The sequence below is a fragment of the Pristiophorus japonicus genome, chromosome 12, assembly GCF_044704955.1.
Source record: "Pristiophorus japonicus isolate sPriJap1 chromosome 12, sPriJap1.hap1, whole genome shotgun sequence".
NCBI lineage: Eukaryota > Metazoa > Chordata > Chondrichthyes > Pristiophoridae > Pristiophorus > Pristiophorus japonicus.
The window spans coordinates 112,946,237-112,964,907 of NC_091988.1; the positions used below are offsets into that span (position 1 = coordinate 112,946,237).

The 18,671-nt window shown below is 45.4% G+C and overlaps 2 protein-coding genes across 2 annotated transcripts in view; one reads left to right on the forward strand and one right to left on the reverse strand.

The window, feature by feature from the left end:
* LOC139276840 (E3 ubiquitin-protein ligase RNF123) overlaps positions 1 to 18,671 on the reverse strand; it is a 413,881-nt gene that overhangs the window by 219,549 nt on the left and 175,661 nt on the right. The window lies entirely within an intron of this gene.
* LOC139276974 (small ribosomal subunit protein eS27-like) lies at positions 12,684 to 12,923 on the forward strand. The gene has a single exon (XM_070894970.1). The coding sequence runs from the start codon at positions 12,684 to 12,686 to the stop codon at positions 12,921 to 12,923; it is 240 nt and encodes a 79-aa protein (XP_070751071.1).

Here is an 18,671-nt window from a genome sequence, read left to right on the forward strand (position 1 = left end):
CCCTGTAGGTTACGGACTTTAAGTGCACATCCAAGTACTTTTAAATATGGTGAGGGATTCTGCCTCTACCACCCTTTCAGGCAGTGAGTTCCAGACCCCCACCACCCTCTGGGTAAAGAAATTTCCCCTCATATCTCCTCTATACCTCCCCCCAATTACTTTAAATCTATGCCCACTGGTTGTTGACCCCTCTGCTAAGGGAAACAGGCCCTTCCTATCCATTGTATCCAGGTCCTGCATAATTTTATACATCTCAATCAGGTCTCCCCCTCAGCCTCCTCTGTTCCAAAGAAAACAGACCTAGCATTTCCAATCTTTCCTCATAGCCAAAATTCTCCAGTCCAGGCAACATTCTTGTAAATCTCCTCTGCACCCTTTCCAGTGCAAACACATCTTTCCTGTAATGTGGTGACCACAACTGTACATAAAAGTAAAAGGAGAGCATCTTAATAGTAGTGATCACGGTTCACTAGATTTATTTCTGGGATGAGAGGGCTATCCTATGAGGAGAAATTGAGTGGAATAGGCCTGTATTCTCTGGAGTTCAGAAGAATGAGAGGTGATCTAATTGAAATGTATAACATTCTTTGAGGGCTTGACAGGATAAATGCTGAGAAGCTGTTTCCCTGGCTGGAGAGTCTAGAAACAGGGCGCAGTCTCAGGAAAAGAGGTGGGCCATTTAGGACTGAGATGAGGAGAAATTTCTTCACTCAGAGGGTTGTGAATCTTTGGAATTGTCTAACCCAGTGTGCTTGGAAACTCAGTGAATGAGTATATTCAAGACCGAGATCGTTAGATTTTTGGGCACTAAGGGAATCAAGGGATATGGGGATAGGGCAGGAAAGTGAAGTTGAGGTTAAAGTTTAGCCATGAACCTAGGAACATAGGAACAGGAGTAGGTCATTTAGCCACCCAGGCCTGTTCTGCCATTCAATGAGATCATGGATGATCTGTGACATAACTCCATTAGACCTTTGGCCCATATCCCTTAATACCTTTCATTAACAAAATTCTTTCAATCTCAGATTTAAAATTAACAATTTATCTAGCACCAATTACCATTTGTGAAAGAGTGTTCCAAATGTCTACCACCCTTTGTGTGTAGAAGTGTTTCTCAATTTTACTCCAGCTCTAATTTTTACACTACGCACCCTAGTCCTTGACTCCCCAACCAGCAGAAATAGTTTCTCTCTATCTACCCCATCTGTTCCCCTTAATATCTTGAAAACGTCGATCAAATCACCTCTTAACCATCTAAATTCCGAGAATAAAACCCCAGTTTGTGTAATCTCTCCTCGTAACTTAACCCTTGGAGTCCGGGTATCATACTGATCTTATTGAATGATGGAGCAGGCTCGAGGAGGCCATATGGCCTACTCCTGCTGTTATTTCTTATGTTCTTACGTTCAAGATTATGATCGAGAGTGACATACGTATAACAAAGACGAAGGTAATAGATTGGAAAGAGCAATTATGAGGAAATGAGGGTGGAACTAAAGAAGGTAAACTGGGAGAAAACATTCAGAAACAAAGACAGAAAAGCAGTGGGAAAATCTTTAAAAGGATAATCAATAGGGTTCAAGGGAAATGTATTCCACTAAAAGCCAAAAACAAACAAGCTAATTATGGGGCACGTTGGGTGAATAATGAACTAAAGGGAAAATTGAATCTAAAGAAAAAGACATACAAGTAGTACAGGTTAAACCTCTCAAAACCGGCACTCTCTTATCCGGCAACCTCCTTTGTCCGGCATCATTCCCGGAGGAGGGATGCATGCGCAGAACGCGGCTGAGCCGTTGACAGCAGCGTTGTCAGCATTACCCTTCGTTGACGTTTAATACAGCAGCCACTTTCTGTTCTTTAAATCGTTCCTCCTCTGTCTGGTGCTCCCCCCACCCCTCAATGGTCGCTAGGCCCGAAATGCTGCGCAGAAGGCTTCTGCACAACGTCGTTGTCAACAGCGTTGTCAGCAGTGGGTGAATTGGGACTAATTGCCGTGTAGAAGCCTTCTGCGCAACGCATGCGCAAATCCAGCTCCGGGGTCGGGACGCCATCTTGTGAGGCAACGTTCAATAAGGCAGCGTGAAGAAGGAGTGTGGCGGGAGTTTTGGAGCCGGAGCGTGGCGGAGGCGGTCCGGGGCACGAGCGCTGTCATCAGGACCCGGTAAGTCGAGGGTCAGCGTGACCTCCCATCGTCCAGAAAATTCTCTCGTCCGGCACAGGCCAGGTCCCGAGGGTGCGGGATAAGAAAGGTTCAACCTGTACTTAAATACTAAAGGAGACGGCAAAAGGGAATATGAAGAATTTAGGAGAGAAGAAAAAAAAATCAGGAAGGCAAAGAGGAATTAGGCAATCAAATTATCAAGGCATATAAAAAAAAAGTATTCTTTAGACACAAATAACAAAAGGAAACTTCAAGTAGGGATAAGGTCACTAAAGGATGAGCAACATAAACTTACACGTAATGACAGAAGTATTTAATCCTTCCCTCAGTTTCTACTAAAGAAGATAACAGAATAGACACTTCACTAGAGGAGGAGCTTAAAAAGAATATTAAAGAACAGTTGGGATAGAAAGCGGGAAAGTAACTGACAAACTAGCAAAACTAAAAGAGAATAAAACCCCAGGTCCAGATGGTATGCACCCAAGCATACTCAAGGAAACAAGGGAGGCGATAGCAGAGACACTTGATGATATACACAAAAGTTCCATAGATGAGGGGGTAGTGCCAGGCAGACAGCTAATGTTGTTCCTATATACAAAAAGGGAGCTGGAACAAAACCTGGGAACTATAGACCAGTCAGCTTAACATCAGTCATAGGAAAGATACTTGAATTTAAACTAAAAAGAAATGATCGAAGAGCATCTAAAAAAAAATATTTAAAAAGTCAGTGTGGATTCTGAAAGACTAAGTCATACTTAACTGATGTGATATAATTCTTTGACGATATACACGTGATCCAGGAGAGGCGTGAGTTTGGGCCCAGAAGAGGAGAGGGCCCAAGGGCAGCACGGGCCAGCCCACACTGCGATTTGTGCATGTACTCGGTCTGTGCAGCAGAGCAGGTCTCCAGTCGTCCTGGTTAACCCTTGCCACTGGACCAAGACCTAGCTCTGTCAAGCCCGTGTGGTGGCTGGTGTGCAACGGTCACCACACGTTAAAAAAATCCAAGCACAGCATCTTCCACCCTTCAGGATTTAGTTCGGACCTGGAATTTTTGATCCATCATTGAAACACCTGTGAACTTTTTGACGTTGAAGCAAGTCATCCTCGATTCGAGGGACTGCCTATGAATTCTTTGACGAGGTAACAGAAGGGGTAGATAAGGGTAATATGGGGATGGATGTCATATACTTGGATTTTAAAAAAGGTCTTTGATAAGGTACCACATGGTAGGCTTATGACAAAGGTTAGAGCATGTGGAGTCATATAGGGGAAAAATAGCTGAATGGATCACAAATTGGCTAAAATAAAAGTAGAGAATAAGAGTAAAGGGTAGTTTCAGATTAGGAGGAGGTAGAAAGCAGTGTTCCACAAGGATCAATGCTGGGACCACTGAATTTACATTAATTATCTGGACTTAGGAATAACTAACTCAGTATCAAAATTTGCAGATGATACCAAACTGGGGGGTACAGCTAATACTGAGGAAGAATGCAACATAATACAAGACGACATTAAAAAACTTGCTGACAGGGCAGGCAAGTGGCAAGTGAGCTTTAACGTAATGTGAGGTGATGCACTTTGGTAGGAAAAACAGAAACATCACCGACACTTTAGAGAATAAGAAGCTGAATGGGGTAGAAGAGCAAAGGGATCTAGGGATACAAGTGAACAAATCATTAAAAGCAGGATCACAGGTCAGCAAAACAATTAAAAATAATAACATTTATATATATATAGGGCCTTTAACATAGTAAAGTGTCCCAAGGCGCTTCAGAACAGTGTTACAGACAAACAGATAAATTTGACACCGAGCCACAGAGGAAATTAAGACAGATGATCAAAAGCTTGTTTAAAGAGGTAGGTTTTAAGGAGCATCTTAAAGGAGGAAAGAGAGGTAGAGAGGTGTAGAGGTTTAGGGAGGGAGTTCCAGAGCTTAGGGCCCAGGCAGCTGAAGGCACATCCACCGATGGTTGAGCAGTTATAATGAGGGATGTTCAAGAGGCCAGAATTTGAGGAATGCAGACATCTTGTGGGATTGTGAGGCTGAAAAAGATTACAGAGATAGAGAGGGGCAAGGCCATGGAGGGATTTGTAAACAAGGATGAGAATTATGAAATCGAGATGTTGTTTAACTGGGAGCCAATGTAGGTCAGCGAGCACAGAGGTGACGGGTGATCTTGACTTGGTGCGGATTAGTACACAGGCTGCTGAGTTTTGGATGACTTCAAGTTTACGTCGTGTAGAATGTGGGAGGCTGGCCAGGAGTGAGTTGGAGTAGTCAAGTCTAGAGGTAACAAAGGCATGAATGAGGGTTTCAGCAGCAGAAGAGCTGAGGCAGGGGCAAAGGCAGGCGATGTTACGGAGGTGGAAAAAGGCAGTTTTAGTTACGCCGTGGATATGTGGCTGGAAACTCATTTCAGGGTCAAATATAACATCTAGGTTGTGAACAGTCTGGTTCACCCTCAGATTGATGCTAGGGAGATAGATGGAGTCAGTGGTTAGGGAACGCAGTTTGTGGCAGGGACCAAAGAAATTGGCTTCGGTCTTCCCAATATTTAATTGGAGAACATTTTTTCTCATCTAGTACTGGATGTCGGACAAGCAGTCTGACAATTTAGATACCAAGCAGGGGTCGAGAGAAGTGGTGGAGAGGTAGAGCTGGGTGTCGTCTGTGTACATGTGGAAACTGACGCTGTGTTTTCGGATGATGTCACCAAGGGGCAGTATATAGATGAGAAATAGGAGGGGACTAAGGATAGATCCTTGGGGGACACCAGAGGTAACGATGTGGGGGCGGGAAGAGAAGCCGTTGCAGGTGATTCTCTGGCTACGATTAGACAGATAAGAATGGAACCAGGCGAGTGCAGTCCCACCCAGCTGGGCGTTGGTGGAGAGGCGTTGGAGGAGGATGGAGTGGCCAACTATGTCAAAAGCTGCAGACAGGTCGAGAAGGATGAGGAGGGATAGTTTACCTTTGTCACAGTCACAAAAGATGTGATTTGTGACTTTGATGAGAGCAGTTTCGGTACTGTGGCAGGGGCGAAAACCCGATTGAAGGGATTCAAATGTTAACAAAGCACTAGAATTTATTTCTAGGGGTAGAAAATTCAAAAGTAGTGAAGTTAAGTTAAACTTTTATAGGACCCTGGTCAGGCTGTACCCACAGTTCTGGTCTCCATTAAACAGGAATTGGAAGCACTGGAGAAAGTACAAAAACGATTTACAAGGGTGGTACCAGAACTGAGAAATATCAGCTATCAGGAAAGATTGAACAGGTTGCAGCCTTTGTTTTTAGAAAAGAGAAGACTTAGAGGAGACCTGATAGAGGTCTCTAATATTATGAATGGGTTGGTCAGGGTAGATGTGGAGAGAATGTTTCCATTTGTGGGAAAATCCGGATGTCCCGGGTCCTGGCATGGCGTCCATGGTGGAGTGGGGGGCGGAGCTACAGACCTGTGCCGAAAACACTGCCGGCAGCTGTCCGCATGCGCACTGGAGTTTGCGCACATGCTCCTCGCCCTCCCAGCGTGTCCTGCAAGCTGTCAGCAGGACCCAATGCAAGTCGCCCCTATCCCTGGCCGAAGGGACGCCCTGATGTTCGCCGCCCCTATCCCTGGCCGAATGGTCTCTCACACCGGCCCACGAGCAACGTGTTTCTGGCAATTTGAGCCCCTGAAAGGAGTTGATCCCAAGTTTCTGAGGAACATGCGGTTTGCCAAGAAGCACAAGAAAGGAACGGGGAAAGTTGAAGGCAAAAAATAAAAAGGACCAACCGTCTTGATGACCTAACATCTTCTGTCCTTGAGAATGGCAGCCCTGTGATATATTGTATTCCAAATTGTTTATTTTGAATAAAACCCAAGTGGTTGAAACTTAAAAAAAAAAACTTACTTCTGGCATAAAGGTAGGACTTCTATTTTTTTTAATTGTTATTGATTGAATGCTTATTACTTTTTGTGCTTTGTTTAGTGCTTTGTAAGTCTTGGTGCTTTAAATGTACTAACCTGCGCCGATTTCTTAACTGCCCGCAATGTTTTTCCAGAGCTAGCCACATATGCTGACCTAAGTCGATTTGGAGTAAGTTTTAGTTGGCCAAAGTGACATAAATGGCCAAAACTAACGTAAATAGTTGGGAACAACCCCTCCTGAAAAAAAAAACTCACTAAAAACAAAATGGTACCTAACGGAGTTACTCTGGAGCAAGTTGAATGGGGAAAGTGCCGTTTTTTAAACATACGCCAGAAAAACCAACTTACTCCAAAAAAATTGGAGCAAGTCATGGTCAAAATTGAGCCCATAAATACTAGTTACTAATAAATCCAACAAGGAAATAAAGAGACATTTATTTACTCAGAGAGTGGCTCAAATGCAGAACTCGCTAACACAGGAAATGGTTGAGGCAAATAGCTTAGATGCTTTCAAAAGGAAACTAGATGAGTACATGAGAGAAAGCGGTATAGAAAGGTATTCGGAAAGGCCGAGAGGAGGTAGATGGAATGGTAGGAGACTCGTGGAGTATAAGCACCAGCACAGACTTAGCTGGGTTGAATGGCCGGTTTCTGTGCTGTGTATTCTACGTAATTCTATGTTGTCCAGTGGGATCTGGAGATGGATGCCAGATATGAGCATGTCAGTGCCACTTGGACTTGAGGGATCACAGATGGGGGCCATAACAGGGGGAAATAACTGGGAAGAGAGAAAATAAAGGTTTTGCTGGGGGCCAAGATTTTAAAGGTGGAATTAAAGGAGTGGCTGAGCATCAATAGCTGCAGCTAAGTATCTCGGCAAAAGGAGGGCCAAAGACGAGGCAGGGAAGAGTCCGATAGTGCGGTTGTAGTAACTTAGCGGAGATTTTTTTCCAAGGGATGGACGCAGAAGGAAGTGTGATTGAAATGGATTAGCGAGAAGTGGGTGGCGAGGGATACAAGGAAGTGGTCGGAGATGGCTTTTCAGCGAATGAGACCGTTTGAGTAGAGAGGGCACATGAGGTGACAAGGTCAAAGGGGTGGCAGTGAATATGCGTAGGAGAGTTCTTCTGGAGGGAAAAGTTTAGGGAAGACTGAGGACAGTAAATGGAAAGAAGGAAAGGGGAGCTGAGATTGTGATTGAAATCACCAAGGATGAGTTATTTGGTGTAGAGGCTGAGGGAAGATATCTCGGTTAGAAACTCGGGATGGAGTTTGGATGGCGTAATGTATGCACCCGTGAGGACGTTCACAGGTTTGTAGAGCTGTTGCATTGTGAGCGGCTTAGCCAGTCACGTGATGTTCACGAGACTCAATAAAACCCCAGTCAGTTGGGTCTAGGTCATTCATGATGAGGTATGCAGTTGTGAGCCTAGTGGACGAACTGGTAATGTGTAGTGTGATTGTTAAACCTTTGTTAATAAACCAAGTATTTCTTAATAACAATGTGTTGCTATGAATTCTTAAGCAAAGAGCCCATGAAGCAAAAGTTGTTGAGGCCAGTTCTTAGATATATTCAAAAGGGAGTTAGATGTGGCCCTTACGGCTAAAGGGATCAAAGGGTATGGAGAGAAATCAGGAATGGGGTACTGAAGTTGCATGATCAGCCATGATCATATTGAATGGTGGTGCAGGCTCGAAGGGCCAAATGGCCTACTCCTGCACCTATTTTCTATGTTTCTATATACATTAGATGGCGGTAGAGAACAATGATTTTAAAGGGGAGGTGGTGAGCTACTTGAAGGTCAGTGCTGACCAGTGGCAGTGAAAAAGTCATTGTGATAATGGATAGGAAGACAAAGAGTTCATGAAGGAGGAGTAGTACCAGCCAGTTTCAATCAAAATCAGACAGGGCTCAGAAACAGTAGAGGTGCCATTGCACTACTAGGTGTATTCTATAGGCCATCAACTAGTGGGAAGGATAGAGAGGAACAAATTTGCAGGAAAATGAGAGAAAGGTGCAAGAACTATCATCATCATCATCATCATCATAGGCAGTCCCTCGGAATCGAGGAAGACTTGCTTCCACTCTTAAAATGAGTTCTTAAGTGGCTGAACAGTCCAATTCAAGAACCACAGTCTCTCACAGGTGGGACAGATAGTCGTTGAGGGAAGGGGTGGGTGGGACTAGTTTGCCGCATGCAAGAACTATAGAGTAGTGATAATGGCGGACTTCAATTATCTTAATATAGACTGCAACAGTAATAGTGTAAAGGGCAGAGAGGGGGAAGAATTTCTGAACTGTGTTCAGGAGAAGTGTGTTTAGGAGAAGTGTGTTCAGGAGAACTTTCTTGATCAGTATGTTTCTGGTCCAATGAGGAAGGAGGCATTGCTGGATCTGGTTCTGAATAATGAGGTAGGTCAGGTGGATCAAGTTTCAGTCGGGGAACATTTAGGGAACAATGATCATAGTATTATAAGGTTTAGGTTTGCTATGGAAAAGGACAGGGAGATATCTAGAGTTAAAAAATAATTAATTGGAGGAGGGCCAATTTCAGTGGGTTGAGAACAAACATGGTCCGGGTAAATTGAAATCAAAGATTGGCAGGCAAAACTGTAATTGAACAATGGGCTGCCTTTAAAGAAGAGATGGTTCAGGTACAGTCGAGGTACGTTCCCACGAGGGGGAAAGGTAGGGCAACTAAAGCCACAGCTCCCTGGATGACGAAAGAGATAGAGAGTAAGTTAAAGCAGGAAAAAGGGAAGTATACAGATGTCAGGTTGAGAATACGTGAGAACTTTGCTGAATACAGAAAGTTCAGAGGGGAAGTGAGAAAGGAAATAAAGAGGGGCAAAGAGGGAGTATGAGAACAGACTGGCAGCTAACAGAAAAAGGAATTCAAAAATCTTCTATGGGCATATAAATAGTAAACGAGCAGAAAGAGGGGTGGGGCCGATTAGGGACCAAAAAGGAGACCTGAGCAAGGAAGCAGAGGGCATGGCAAGGTACTAAATGAGTATTTTGCATCTGTCTTTACCAAGGAAGATGCTGCCAAACTGACAGTGAAAGGAGGTAGCTGAGATATTAGAAGGGATAAAAATTGATAAAGAAGTGGTTCTAGAAAGGCTGGCTGTACTTATAGTAGATAAGTCACCAGGACCGGATGGGATTCATCCTCGGATGCTGAGGGAAGTAAAGGTGGAAATAGCAGAGGTACTAGCCATAATCTTCCGATCTTTCTTGGATACGAGAGTGGCGCCAAAGGACTGGAGAATTGCAAATGTTATATCCTTGTTCAAAACAGGGTGCAAGGATAAACCCAGCAAATACAGGCCAGTCAGCTTAACCTCAGTAGTGGGGAAGCTTTTACAATCGATAATCCGGGTCAAAATTAACAGCCACTTCGACAAATGTAGATTAATTAAGGAAAGCTAATGCATATTTGATAAAGGCAAATTGTGTTTAATTAACTTGATCGAGTTTTTTGATGAGGTAACAGAGAGGGTTGATGAGGGTAATGCAGTTGATGTGGTGTACATGGACTTCCAAAAGGTGTTTGATAAAGTGCCACATAATAAGCTTGCCAGAAAAGTTGAAGCCCATGGAATAAAAGGGACAGTGGCAACATGGATACGATATTGGCTAAGTGACAGGAAACCGAGAGTAGTGGTGAATGGTTGTTTTTTGGACTGGAGGAATGTATACAGTGTTGTTCCCCAGGGATCAGTACTGGGACCACTGCTTTTCTTGATATATATTAATGACTTGGACTTGGGTGTACAGGGCACAATCTCAAAATTTGCAGATGACACAAAACTCTGAAGTACAGTGAACAGTGAGGGGGAGAGTGATAGACCACAAGAGGACAGAGACGGGCTGGTGGAATGGGCGGACACGTGGCAAATGAAAATTAACGCAGAAAAGTGCGAAGTGATACATTTTTGTAGTAAGAATGAGAGGAGAGGAAATATAAACCAAAGGGTGCAATTCAGAGACCTGGGTATGTGCACAAATCGTTGAAGGTGGCAAAATAGGTTAAAAAAACCGATTAAAAAAGCATAAGGGATCTTGGGTTTTATAATTAAAGGCATAAGGGGTGAAATTAGCTGCCTTTACGCCTCCCATTAGCGCCCCCGGAGGTCACAGATGGCTTTGGAACTGGGCGAGGCGATGACATCGCATTCCACCATTGGTTGGCGGGAGTTTAGCGGGAGTTTAGCGGTAGCAGTACGACGTTGCGCCTCAATCTCCATCACCCGAAGATTGTGACGTCAGCACCGTGCGCATCGCCTCGGTAACTCCCCGGACCAGAGACTGCCTCCCGGTCCCTGCAGCAGCGCTGGGCGAGAACACACACAGCTGCAGGAGCTGTGCATTGGTCTGCCCACCACTTCGGGGGTGATGTTTATAGGCGAGGTGGCTGAGGTAAGTAAGATCGATCAGCCGATCGCGCGGAATCATGGCTGCCATGGTGGTCCAGGTAGTTACTTTTTATTTTGCCGAGCCTGCAGTGATGGCCCTTCCCTTTAAGGGAGGGAAGGAGCCTTTGAACGAACGTGGCAGCACTGCATGGCCCAGCGCGGTATGCTGCTGAAGTCACCGCGTGTTGCCGACTGTGCTCGAAGAAGGAAGTGGAACGCTTGGTTTAGCTATGATATCGCTATGTGAGGTGGGGCACCTCATTGAGGAAGATATTAAAGCAGGCTCTGATCATATTGTGCTGGAGGAGCCTCTGGATGCAATGATGATGGAGTCCTGACTGAGGATGGTATTAGAGTGGGCTCCGATCACTAGCTGCAGATAAACGGATTTCACTACTCCAAATACTGCATTTTTTGATCAGTAAGTAATTTATTGTAAAGAATATTTACAATCACACTGAACGGTATTGTGTGATCTCCATAATTAACACACAGTTGGATGGCTCTGAATGATTTCCAGAAGATACATCACTCCCAAACACGCACAGCTTCTAACTAGGGGGCATAATCTTAGAATAAGGGGCCGCCCATTTAAAACTGAGATGAGGAAGAATTTTTTCTCTCAGAGGGTTGTAAATCTGTGGAATTCGCTGCCTCAGAGAGCTGTGGAAGCCTGGACAGTGAATAAATTTAAGACAGAGATAGACTGTTTCTTATCCGATAAGAGATTAAGGGGTTATGGGGAGTGCGCAGGGAAGTGGAGCCGAGTCCATGATCAGATCAGCCATGATCGTATTAAATGGCAGAGCAGGCTCGAGGAGCCGTATGGCCTACTCCTGCTCCTATTTCTTATGTTCTTAAGTAACTCAAAAACATTCCAAGGCCACTGGACTCAATGTCCAGCCCCTCCCCTCCATCACCAGCCCACTGTGGCTGCAGTATGTATGATCTATAGGATGCACTGCAACAACTCACCAAGCTCACTTCAACAACACCTCCCAGCAATGTGATATCTACCACCTAGAAAGACAAGACCAGCAATGTTGTGGGAACACCGTCACCTCCAAGTCACACACCACCCTGACTTGGACATATATCGCCATACATCGTGGAATTCCCTGCCCAACACCATTGTGAGAGCAACATTACTGCATGGACCACAAGATTCAGGGAGAAGGCCAACTCGGGCTGAGTATGAAACTGTCTGCATCACGCACACCTTGCGAGCAAATAAGAAATATTTTGCAACAGCCCTGCTTAACGGGAGCCTGGGCCATAACATTCGGTTAAATCGGTGACCCACACTCTCTATTAGAGAGGCTCTGTGCCGAAGAGGGGAGCCTCACAATAGTTACCTGATATCTTTGCTGATATCTTTCTATGTGATGACAACACATGCCCGGAGAAAGAAGGATAAATTCGCTTGCAACGGTTGTTCAAGAGCACACTATCGGGGTGATTTATTTTAATGGACTGAAAATGGCAGGCTACATGCTTGTGACTTCCTGAAATGGTGCTCTCTGTGAGGGACACTCAGTTTAATCAGCAATGTGGCAAAAGTGGACATTAGCCCCCAGCAGCAAAGGGTTACATTTCCAGGAGAAAATACAAGCAGCATTGTGAAGGTAAGAAGCTGAAGAATGTTGCAGGATTTCACAGCCTGAGCACAAATTCTTGCTGGTTAGTTTTAACCCAAGGTCATGGTCATGAGGAATATAGTGGCGCAGTAAATAGCATCCTTTTACAGTCAGCAGGTAAGGATGATTCCGATAGGACCTGTGCACTCTGACTGATGCCGTGCAATTTAGTTAAGCACATGGTCCCCATGACTGAACAGCATCTTGACAAAGTTAATAGCACTGCTCCTTCAACCATCACTGCTGACAGGAGCCCAAACCACAATGGTTTTGACTCATCGATGTGCAAAACAGGAAACGCACTCAGTTACACCGAGGCTTTCAATATGGCCTACTGCAGCTTTTCTGGGCTCACTGGACAGATGCACCACCTGCTGAGATTTCGAGTAGCATAACAACAGCAACAATTTTGATTTATATCGCGTCTTTAATGCCCCAAGGCACGTCACAGCAGCGTTATAAGACAAAACAAATAAACTTGACACCGAGCCACAAAAGAAGAAATTACGGCAGATGATCAAGAGCTGGGTCAAAGAGGTAGGCCACGCTAAGATGCCCCTGGCAAAAGATTTGTTGCATCCGTCTCCCGAGAAAAGGAAACACAAGAAACGCTTGGTGCAAAGCCCGAACTCCTACTTCATGGATGTCAAGTGTCCTGGTTGCTACAAAATCACCACCGTGTTCAGCCACGCTCAGACCGTCGTGTTGTGTGTCGGATGTTCCACTGTGCTCTGCCAGCCCACCAGGGGAAAGGCCAGGCTAACAGAAGGCTTCAGAAGAAAGCAGCACTAAAGATGAAGACTGAGGTTGGAGGATGGGTGGGACTACCCACAAGGCCAGGCATTGGGAGAGAGGGCAGTCAGAAGAGAAGGGGGCGCCTCACTGCCCCGTGGCCTCGCCCATCTGCTTTCTACACACTCTTTTTGGATCCTCTTGCAGGTTTGAGTTCCTTGCTTAAGAATTGTCACAAATAAGCAACATTAAAAAAAGGTAGGTAGGTTTTGAGGAGAGGTTTAGGCAGGGAGTTCCAGAGCTTGGAGCCTTGACTGCTGAAAGCTCGGCCACTGATGGTTGAGCAGTTATAATCAGGGATGCTCAAGAGGGCAGAATTTGAGGAACACGGACATCTCTGGGGGTTGTAGGACTGGGGGAGATTACAGAGATAGGGAGGGGTGAGGCCATGGAGAGATTTGTAAACAAGGATGAGAAAAAGATTTGCCTATTTCAGGTGGGACGGTGGTTGGGATCAGTACCCCTGGGCTGGGGAAAGGGAATGAATTCAGCCGTATTGCCTGACTGCTGATCAGGGAGCCCTGCAGGAAGGGAAGAAGAACAGACCTGTATTCATACAGTGCCTAATTATGTCTCTCAGAAACATTGCAAACTTTCGATAGAATGAATTACTTTGTAATCACTGTTGTTGTGTCGGCACAAGATCCAACAGCTTTCAGTGAAATGAATGGTTGGTGGAGGAAAGAATGTTGACCCGAACACTGAAAAACCTTCGAAGTGGTGTGGGACCTTAAAGGTCCAACCTCAATAGACTGACAGGACCTTGGTTTATCATCATCATAGGCAGTCCCTCAAAATCGAGGAAGACTTCTTAGGTGATTGAACCGTCCAATACAGGAACCACAGTCCCTGTCACAGGTGGGACAGATAGTCGTTAAGGGAAGGGGTGGGTGGACAGGTTTGCCGCACGCTTCTTCCGCTGCCTGCGCTTGGTTTCTGCGTGCTCTCGGCGACGAGACTCGAGGTGCTCAGCGCCCTCCTGGATGCACTTCCTCCACTTAGGGCGGTCTTTGGCCAGGGACTCCCAGGTGTCAGTGGGGATGTTGCACTTTATCAGCGAGGCTTTGAGGGTGTCCCTGTAATGTTCCTCTGCCCACCTGCGGCTCGCTTGCTCGCTTCAGAATTTGAACTCCAAGTCATTCTCAACATCTTCACCGAGGCATACGAAAGCATGGGCCTTATACTGCACATCCGTAAGACAAAGATCCTCCACCAACCTGACCCCGCTACACAGCACTACCACCTAGTCATCAAGATCCACGGCACGGCTCTGGACAACGTGGACCACTTTCCATACCTCGGGGGCCTGTTATCAACAAGGGCAGACATCGACGACAGGATTCAACCTTGGTTTAACAGCTCATCTGAAAGACGGCACTTCTGAGAGTGCAGCACTCCCTCAGTACTGCACTGAAGTGGAAGCCCATGTTATGTGCTCAAAGCCCGCTGATCAAAAACAGGACCAGTCTAAGGCATGATGTACCCCACAATCAAATATCCAATGGACATCACTGTCGAGACTTGACTATGAATAAGGACTATATGCACAAGGAGCGGAGGAACCATTACCCAGAATCAGTCTTCAGAGAAAGGAGAGGAAATTGGATAAATAAAAATCGACAGCTCCTCTATTCAGGAGGTGGTGTAACCGTCCCACAGGTTCAAAGGAAAGCTTCAGGCAGATGGAATGGGAATCAGCTCACTGGGTCTCGAGCTGCATTTTGTGCGACACAGAATATCGACTCTCAATGACAGAGTGCTGATACAGCATGTATCACTGCACCATCACATCGTCAGGTCATAAACATCCCAAAGATAAGTTACCAGCCCTGTGACGGTCCTCCTCCTTCTTTGGATCGGGTCACGCCATAGCATACAGCCCCTTTGTGATATCACAATATTCATCATGCAACTTCCCTTTCTGCTCTTTCACTCTCAAAGGTGCAAGTAAATAATTGCTATGGATTCAATCAAAAACTAAACACACTTCTAAGTACAGAAGGTAAGGCGAGTCCATGATATGTGGAGGACAAAAGTGAAATATCAAGGGAAACCTCAGCCAGGTAGAAATCAGGAAGGCTGCACCAATTGCTGCAACTGTCAGTCAATCACCGCTCAACAATGAACTGCAGACAGTGGTGGTATCCGTGCATTACAATCGGGAAAACGGGCGATCTCTCCCAGCTGTTTGTACTCCCAATGATTTCATGCATTTTTGGTACAACAGGATAAAAATATCCAGATCTAGCATATGACTGCAATGCAATAAGACAACGTTTAGTAACACAGTGGTGGCTGCTGTGTCAGGGAGGAGGGGGTGTTGCTATACAGCTTTCAGTATAAGGGTTTGACCATACTGGTGAAAAAAGAGCAACTGTAACACAGATGTTGGTATTAGGACTAAAGCTCAATTTTACACATGTAGCAATAACCAATAATGCAGGTCCCGCAATCGGTCCTGGAGATACCAGCACCAGACCCAAACCAATAATCAATATTGGATGTACAGGCACCAGACCAAGACCAATAATCAATACTGGAGATACAGGTACCAGACCCAAACCAATAATCAATACTGATCGAAACCAATAATCGATACCGATCCAAACCAATAATCAATACTAGAAATACAGGTACCAGACCCAAATCAATAATCAATATTGGATGTACAGACACCAGACCAAGACCAATAATCAATACTGGAAATACAGGCACCAGATCCAAACCAATAATCAATACTGGAGATACAGGTACCAGACCCAAACCAATAATCAATACTGATCGAAACCAATAATCAATACTGATCAAAACCAATAATCGATACTGATCCAAACCAATAATCAATACTGGAGGTACAGGTGCCAGACCCAAACTAATAATAGATATTGATCAAAACTGATACCGATCCAAACCAATACTGCAGGTACAGGTACCAAACCAATAACTGATACAAACCAATATTCGATACACAAGAACATGAGCAGGTGTAGATCACCTGGCCCCTCAAGCCTGCTCCGCCATTTAATAAGATCATGGCTGATCTGATCATGGACTTAGCTCCACTTCCCTGCCCCTTCCCCATATCACTTAATTTCCTTATCGCTCAAAAATCTGTCTATCTCCACTTTAAATATATTCAATGACCCAGCCAGCACAGCTCTCTGGGACAGAGAATTCCATAGATTTACAACCCTTAGAAGAAATTCTCCCTCACCTTAGTTTTAAATGGGCGGCTCCTTATTCTGAGACTATGTCTCCTAGTTTTAGTTTCCCCTATGAGTGGAAATATCCTCTCTGCATTCACCTTGTCAAGCCCCCTCATTATCTTATATGTTTCAATAAGATTACCTCTCATTCTTCTGAACTCCAATGTTTATAGGCCCAACCTATCTTCATAAGTCAACCCCCTCATCTCCGGAATCAACCGAGTGAACCTTCTCTGAACAGCCTCCAATGCAAGTATATCCTTCCTTAAATACGGAGACCAAAACTGTACACAGTACTCCAGGTGTGGCCTCACCAATACCCTGTACAGTTGTAGCAGGACTTCTCTTCTTTTATACTCCAGCCTCCTTTGCAATAAAGGCCAACATTCCATTTGTTCCTGATCACTTGCTGTACCTGCATGCTAACATTTTGTGTTTCATGCACAAAAACCCCCAGGTCCCTCTGTATTGCAGCACTTTGCAATGTTTCTCCATTTAAATTATAATTTGCTTTTCAATTTTTTTCTGCCAAAGTGGATAACCTCACATGTTCCCACATTATACTCCATCTGCCAAATTTTTGCCCATGCATTTAGCCTGTCTATGGCCCAAAAATTTCCCCAAAGAAAAAAAATGCCCTTAACTTACCTGGACGCTGTTTTTTTTTTAGGCCCCTCAGTGCTGAAAATTTAAAGTAGTATTTTCTCTAATATATGCACACCCTCTGGCACCGGCGCTACCCGATTCGACTCTGCAGGGCGGAGCCTCCAATGTGCACTGAAACCGCACAGTGCATGCGAGGGAAAAAAAAATTCTAACCCACTGCCCAAGCCCAGCATCAACAAATGTAAAAAAAAAAGTTTTTGTGATCGCACTGCGCATGCGCAAAAAAAAGGGCCCATCTGCACATGCGCAGCTCAAAGTATAAAAAAGCAGCACGTGTGGGGACTGTGTGGATCACCATTGGTGGCAGAGGTATATTCGCAGGTAGGAAATACAGCTTCGTTTATGAGATGGCTGCAATGGAAGGGCGCAGAGAAGGCAAAAGGGCCAGGGACGCAGAAGGGGAAACCGTAATGGCGAAGAGATTTTGTGCGGAGGAAATTGAGCGCCTGGTTGACTTAATCGAGAGAAGATGGGGAGTTCTTGAGAACAAGGAGAGCTTCGGTAAAAATAAGCTTAAACCGTCTGCACTCGCAAAAGTTTGGGACCAGGTCGCAGTCGAGTTAATGGAATTGTCCCTCACCCCGAGAACTGATGAGCAGCTGAAAAAGTGGCAGGACCTCGGACAAGCAGTGACTGTAAGTAATACGTTAAACTTGCATTTATTTGGGCTTTAAACTATATGTATATTTATGCACTGCAATTACATCTGTAAATGTGATTCGTGTGCGTGCGCATATGTTCACAAGGACCCTCTCGTTAAAAAGTTGCAGTTGCATCTTTGCAGAAGGTGGTGTCACAGATCAACCGTGAACGGTCACAAACTGGAGGAGGTCCGCCAAGTAGGCTCCAACTAACAACCCTGGAGCGGAGGATAGCGTCAATGATTAAATGCCACAGGAGAAGACCAACAATTAATGCGAAAGCTGGACCCAGTTTTCCATTCGAGGGTAAGCCCTGCAAATGACACAGTCTGGGTTGGCTGAATGTTACGTACTGCATGTGCTTCCTACGCTTCTCCTTCCTCAATGTTGCTAACCAAGCATCTATCTTTTTTTTCGCAGAGGGTGAACATCAGGAGGAGATAGAAGGTGCACCTGAAGCTGAAGGCGAGAATGTTCAAGGAAACGGAACGCCAGATATTCCAACTCAGGACAATGATGGGCAGCGAGAAGTCATCGACGATGAGATGGTCACCCTGGATTTCGAGATGCTGAACCTCTCGAGGATTCCGAGTCCTTTCACGAGCGAATCAAGCGAGAGGACTTTTCTAGGTGCGATGTCTGAGGCTGCGGCGACAAGTGTGTCGCAGCAAGCCACACCTGCGAGACGTCACGGGGGGGGGGGGGGGGCGAACTCCAGACCTGATCCAGAAACAATGGACTCCGAGAACATAGGACATCTTGTGGGGATGAGCGGGGAGAACATTAAATCTCGATTGCTCCTGGAAGCCGTTGGTGGGGTGAGGGCAGAGTTGGGGAGACTTTCGGAACGGTTGAACGAGGTTGCATTGGCAATAGGGGGTCTCACCCAGGCTGTCCTTAACGCAAGGAGCACTTTCCACTCTACACCAAAATCAAGAGTTGATCCTGAGGCTGAGGTTGATGACGAAGAGATACCCAGGCATTCCGTCATGACACATTCTGTCCCTGTCATAGCCCAGCATCAAGAAACGCCGCGCCAGAAAAGTAACAGACTACACCTGGGGTACGGGGGGGGGGCAAGGAAGCAGAAGTCTGCAACTACAGGCACGCGCAGGGGCGGCGGCATCTACTGGGGCAGGATTGGCACACAGCGCTAATGAAGAGGATAGAATAATTGTTTTTGGGTTGATTTCGTTGACTGATTGTAAAGTTTGCCACGGCTCTGAATAAAGTTT